We start from the raw sequence: 7,069 nt of genomic DNA, 5'->3' as shown, positions 1-7,069 counted from the left end.
GGTCGTTACATTTTATCTAACCTGGTATGCATGTACATCCACCTCAATATCTCATCTCAACCACCTTCATCTTCTGAACATGGAATTCCTTGACCGGCCAAACACTCCGTCCCATACAACATAGTCTGTCCAACCACCGCTCTATAGAATTTACCTTTAAGTTTTGGTGGAACATTCATGTCACACAAAATACCAGAAACGAGCCTCTATTTCATCCATCTCACTATAATACAGTGTATGGCATCCTTGTCAATCTCCCCATTACCTTGTATAATGGACCCATGGTACTTGAAACAATATCTCCTAGGGATGACTTGAGAATAAAGCCTCATGTCTTTGTCCTCTTCTTGAGTCGCTCAATTGAACTTGCACTCCAAGTATTCTATTTTGATCCTGCTCAGCTTGAAACCCTTAGACTCCAAGGTCTGTCTCCATACCTCTAACCTCTCGTTAACACCACAATGCGTCTCGTCAATCAGTTCAATATCATTAGCAAATAACATGTACCACGACACCTCATTTTGAATGTGACGGATCAGTGCATCGATTGCAAAGGCAAACAGGAATGTGCTGAGGGCTGACCCCTGATTCAGCCACATCATAACTGGAAATTGTTCCGAGTCCCCTCCCACTATCCTCATCCGAGTCTTAGAATCCGCGTACATGTCCTTAATATCCCTAATGTATGTAACAGCAATGCCTCTATCTTCCAAATATCTCCACAGCACCTCCCTCGACACTTTATCGTAAGCCTTCTCTAAGTCGATGAATACCATATGTAAATTCCTCTTCCTCTCTCTATAGTACTCCATCAATCTCCTAACAAGGTGAATAGCTTCTGTAGTCAAACGCCCCGGCATAAATCCAAATTGGTTCTCTAAAATAGACACATTCCTCCTCACCCTCAGTTCCACCACCCTCTCCCATACTTTCGTAGTATGGCTAAGTAGCGTGATACCCCGATAGTTGTTGCAATTTTGGACAACCCCATTTTTCTTATTGTCATGACCCAAAAATCTCACCCATCGTGATGGCTCCTATCTCAATACTAGGAAAGATGAAAATCTCAATAAACAACAATTTCTCTTAAGTTTGAAAATATAATACTTTAATAAAATCCATAAATCCTACAATTACCGATACAACCACTCCTAAAACCTGGTGTCACTGAGTACATGAGCATCTAATATGAGTACAAGTCTGAAAAATACAGTCTATAATAGTCTGAGACCAAATACAGTAAACAAGGAGATAGAGAACGAAAGACAAGGTCTGCGGAACATGGCAGCTTCCTCAAAATCTCCCGAAAATTAACTGCGCGAAATGATCAACACCCGCTATGTTCAGGAATACCTGGATCTGCACACGAAGTGCAGGGTGTAGTATGAGTACAACAAACTCAGCAAGTAACAATAATAACTAAGGAACTGAAGATAATGATGAGCTACACAGTCATAGTTCACTTTCAGTAGTTCCAGCAAAGAATAGACATGCTTTCAAATTCGAAAGTTTAAGTCAAATCAATTTTATACAGTTCAATTTCAAGTAATCCGGATATAAATTCTTCCAGAGATTTCACAACAATGACAGATAGCAACCAAGTGCAACCACAAATGCAAAGCAAGTACAGCCTCACAGGCAACAGTTACCCAGCTCATCACAATAGTTCAACCACTCGTCTCTCAGCCCTCAGCACTCACACTCAATGGGTACTCCCGCTCACTGGGGGTGTGTACAGACTCCAGAGGGGCTCCTACAGCCCAAGCGCCATAATCTGCACGGACAACTCACGTGCTGCACGGACAACTCATGTGCTATACTATCCTGCAGGGACAACTCACGTGCCATAATATCCTTACCTCACCGACAGGCCCTCGGCCTTACTCAGTCCTCAACCTATCAAGTCTCTCGGGCTCTCAGAAATCACAAGATCAGCCCAAACAAAGATAAGATAACATATCAACAAATATCCAGAAAGACTGAGGTATAATACGCAAGAAAAATCATGACTGAGCACAAGATAGCAATTAGCAAATAATTCAACAAGTACGCGACCTCTACGGGTCTCAACAGTACTATAACATAGCCTAAGCATGATTTAAAACATGATTTATAGTCAAATTTCTTCAACACATAGAGGTCATATAGTTAACAATAAATTATTCAACTTTACAGTTTTCCGGGATGGACCAAGTCACAATCCCCTCGGTGCACGCCCACTAGCTCGTCACCTAGCATGTGCGCCACCTCCAAGTCACAATCCCCTGGGGTTTCATACCCTCAGGACCGGATTTATAATTATTACTTACCTCAACACGTGTAATTATTTATTTTGCTATGCCCTTGCCACGAGAATTGGTCTCCAAAAGCCTCATATCTAGCCACAATTAATTCGAATCAGTTAAAATAAATTATTATAATTAATTCCATAAGAAAATACTAATTTTTCCAATAAAATCTGAAATTAACTCAAAAATTGCCCGTAGGGACCACGTATCGGAACCTGACAAAAGTTACAGAATATGAACGCTCATCCAACTACGAGTCCAACCTTATAAATTTTACCAAAATCCGACATCAACTCAACCCTCAAATTTTCAATTAAAGCCTATGAAGATTTCTACCATTTTCAACCCAATCCTTACCCATTTGAACTTAACAATCTTTCCACAACCTTATTGGTACGTATATATGATACTCTAAACCCAAGAATCATACTATTAATCACACATCTTTACTCCAAACTCGAAATTAAAAAATTAGGAAAAGAAATTCTTACCTCTTTGAAGCCCTAGCAAGATCCTTGTGAAATCTTCAAACCTTGAACAAGAATTGATGGATAAATCACTAAGTCTTCACTTTCTCACTCTAAAATGCTCTCACCTCTCTCTAAAATATCATATTTTGGCTAAAAAATGAGCTTCAAGGGCTATAAATCGAAGTTGGGTCGGGTAAAAAATTAGAAAGAATGGAAGCTCCGACGCAGTTATGCGGTCGCATATGCGATCGCATAACAGGTATGCGGTCCGCATACCGGCCGCATAATTTGGCCTCCAAAGCTGGGCGTTACTGACCCGATCTGCGGTTACATAGTGAACCGCATATTTTCCTCTAATCTTGCCCCTCTCCTGGTCTACTTTGTGACAATTATGCGGTCCGCAGAGTGATTCTGCGACCGGATAGTGGTCGCAGAAATGACCCTTTTCTTAGAAATTTCAACAACCTTTGTACTAATTGGTCTACCTCGACACTACACGACCTTAATTTTCTTAGCAAAAATTCTTCGGGTCACTACACATACGTCAATATGCGGTCAACCTTTTCGACTAAATTTCTAACATGAAAATTCATTCTTCCAAGCTAACTCTGAAATACCTTAAAAATTAAAACCGACAATTCACACAACTCATAATACCTCGTAGAAAGTTATTCAAGACTTTAAATAGTTGAAAGGAGCGTGAATGCTCAAAAAGACCGGTCGGATCGTTACACTTATACAACGGGATCATCGTAATCCATCTCCATTCCTCGGACACCTTTTTTGTCCTAAAAATGACATTGAATAGCTCAGTTTTACAAGTTTTATATTTTTTTGTTTATTTGTGTATGTAATTTGTTTGAATATATATATTTTTGTGTTGACCAACTTTTAATTTGTAAATATAATTTACAACTAGTAAATTATAAGAATATCAATATTCAGCACTATAAAAGGATATCAAACCCGACTATAAAAGCATGAATGTTCCGGTGCGGAATGTTGCTAGAACAAAATACTTCCTCCAACCAATTTTTACGCCCTTTTTATATTTTTTTTACATAATTTTATATGATATTTTTGTAAAAATAATAGAAAAAATTTCTAAACAAATTCCACTTTCGGGTTTGATGTTTCTTCCAATTCTAACCACGTAATGAATCGATTTATAAATAAATTGTACTTTCGAGTTTAGTGTTTCTCCTAGTTTTAACTACACATGGGTATAACGTATGAATATCATATATATATGGTGGTTGGTGGAAATTTGCCTTTAAAACAGGTTGTAACTTGGGAGAAGTGTTTGAGCTAACTTTCTCGCATTGTGGTTTAGCATTTTGGGGAGAGGTGAGAGGGATTGGCCGTAAGTTCGGTCTCTTTGGATGTGTTTTTCTTATTTTTTTTAGTTTTTTATTTACATTTCTTTTATAAATTTCTAACAGAACATAGAATGAGCTGATAATAACTGAAATGACAACATAGTCAAAGAAGGATTCAATATCATTAAAAACCAGCCTATTTGGTTTTACTTCTAGCATGTTTGGCGAAACCTAAAAAATCAGCCTATTTGGTCATTTTTTTTTTCTTTTCTCAAAAATACTTTTGATGAGAAGTAATTTGTGTTTGGCTAGTTAATTTGAAAAACACTTCAGAAAAAAGTAGCTTCTTCCCGGAAGCACTGTTTTGAGAAGCACTTTTGAGAAAAATACACTTAAAAGAACTTTTTAAAAGCTTGGTCAAACACTAATTGCTGTTTAGAAGTACGTTTTAAATTAATTAGCCAAACACAAACTGCTTCTCACCAAAAGTACTTTTGAAAAAAAATACTTTTGATTAGTGTTTGGCCAAACCTCTAAAAAGTGCTTCAAAGTGTATTTTTCTGTGAAAAAACTATTTTCTTTTCTTTTTCAAAACTGCTTCTACTTCTACTCAAAGTATTTTTTTTTCTTTTAAGAGCTTGACAAACACTTGAACTTTAAACAAAAATACTTTTCCACTTTGGAGAAGTTTGGCCAGAGAAGCTATTCATTCTTTAGGAAAACAATCAAACAAAATTGAAACTGTTATAAATAGTATTTTATTTATGGTGAATGTCTACTTTTAGAGAGATTTTAGGGTTTGTTACTTGGTGGCTAAGTCATTTTTTTTCTATAAATAGAGGGGTCCTATTCCATTATAATTCGTCCCAAAATCAATAAGAGTTCTCTCTCCCTACTTTTCTCTGTAATGCTCTTCTTTTTCTTTTATTGTTTTATAACACGTTATCAGCAGGAAACTCCAACCAACTGAGCATAGGCTTTGGGATACGTGCATGGTGCTCAACTTGTACATAATATTGAGCATAATGATTGTCAATTGTTCTATGATTCCTTCAGGAATAAATTTTGGATTTAATGTAAGTATTTTACTTTATTTTTCTCTTTTAAATTCTTGAAATTCTATAATTTTATTTTAAATACAAGCAAAGACAATAAACTTTGATTATAACTCTAACAGAGTTTGCAAGAAATTATAACCACACGAAGTGGTAAAATTTCTATGTCTTGCCATGATCAAATTCATGTATGATTATGGGCACAAGAAGTGAAAATCCGTCCAGTTGAATTTGCTTCATTCTCGTTCCCTTAAGAGAATATGATAGCAGTATGTGATAAATTTTAAAGAAGACAAAATTATTACCATAAAGATATCAATGGATGTGGACGTGGCAATAAACGAAATTATAATCATTGTCATTGTGATAATGAGAATAATAAGGATTCTTAAAATAATCCCTCACTCTGTGAAATTAATATTTGTCATCGATTTGACATGAGATTTTGTAAAGCACATATAGATGATTATGGTCAATTCATGATGTGAATATGACAACATCCGATTTATAAATACATATTTATTCTTGGAAGAATATGAACGTGCTAGTGGTAATGGATATAACACACTAATCTCTAGAAAGAGGTTTGAGATGAAATAAGAAAATAATTTCATTATTATGACATTAATGGTCATTGCTCACGTACCTATTATACGCCAAAATATTTTGGCAATGAGATTATGAAAGGACAACAGTAATGCAAGAAGTAGATCTTGCATATAATTTTGACCATGACCATAATGGTATAACTTTCTCCTTAAACGTTTATTCACCATATAGATGTTGATAAATAAGTGGTAATACAAAATTAACTGAGAGATCTTGAAGAGCCAATTATACTATTTGATGTCGTACTAAGTCTCAAAGAAACTTATTGAGTCTCTAAAGTATTCGCGAAAGCGGTTGGTTATATTGAGACTATAAATAATAAAGATTTAATATCTTTTTATTACTATAACTGTAGTGGAGTAATATGTATATGTGAATACTACCCGCTTTAGTGTCTGATTTGTATTACACAAAAAAAATTATGGCGAAATTACATGACACAGTAAACTGGATGTTTATTGATATAAAACTCATGTCGTAGTAAACTAGATGTTAAATTAACAATTGCGCATATCACGATGAAACATGAAGTTTACTAATACAGACAATTTTATTAAATATGGCCTATTGAGCAATCTTGATTTAGATGCGCAAAATAAATGAGAATTAACATGGGTAAGTGTTGAAGAAGATTCTTTATGAATTCTCTTGTTTTTCTTGTTCTCGCGATTATTATACCAACTAAAATTGGGATTGAATCCCTTGAATTCTGAAATGTATCAAAGGTGAATATGGGCTCATTCATTTGCCGTGTATATCACATAAGGTGCATCTATGAGATGGTTACAGGTGTGATTATTATTAACCCGCAACTTGATGTTTGCGAGGTAACTTGCTCAATAATTTAATTTTGAGTATAATTTTCATATTTTCTATTCAAGACAGTTCATCTTGATAAATTTGTTTACATCACAGTTGGTTTAGTAAAATAATTTATTGAGTGCCTCCACTTAATAGCTAAACTATTACTTATGAGAACACAATTATTTATATCAGTTTGATATACATTATATGCGAAAATATATTACATTCTCCCCTCATAAGTGGTTCAGGGTCAGGAACAAAATAATTTCATCTTACTATTATTGATGTGCGGTGTATATTTTGATTAACACTATAATGCACAAAGATGTATTTTCAAAGTTGAGGAAGCAAGTTAGTTTTTCTAACATGAGGGGGATACATGATAAACAGTTGAGAAAAAGTTACGGAATGAATTATCATTTGTACATCTAGATCATCGAATAAGATATTATGAACTTGAAATTCATAAAAAGATAATTTATTTGCAATATATTGCAAAGCATGCCAGACACATTTGTTGACCC

The 7,069-nt window shown here is 35.0% G+C and overlaps 1 protein-coding gene across 1 annotated transcript; it reads right to left on the bottom strand.

The window, feature by feature from the left end:
• Positions 1-356: 356 nt before the first annotated feature.
• LOC104106987 (secreted RxLR effector protein 78-like) lies at positions 357-860 on the bottom strand. Its single transcript, XM_009615665.2, has one exon. The coding sequence runs from the start codon at positions 858-860 to the stop codon at positions 357-359; it is 504 nt and encodes a 167-aa protein (XP_009613960.2).
• Positions 861-7,069: the final 6,209 nt, after the last annotated feature.

Source organism: Nicotiana tomentosiformis, chromosome 12, assembly GCF_000390325.3.
Source record: "Nicotiana tomentosiformis chromosome 12, ASM39032v3, whole genome shotgun sequence".
Lineage (NCBI taxonomy): Eukaryota > Viridiplantae > Streptophyta > Magnoliopsida > Solanales > Solanaceae > Nicotiana > Nicotiana tomentosiformis.
This window is presented reverse-complemented; position numbering and strand designations above follow the sequence as displayed.

Coding starts and splice junctions, on each gene's coding strand:
- LOC104106987 (XM_009615665.2), bottom strand. CDS start 860: ATGCCGGGGCGTTTGACTACAGAAGCTATTCACCTTGTTAGGAGATTG.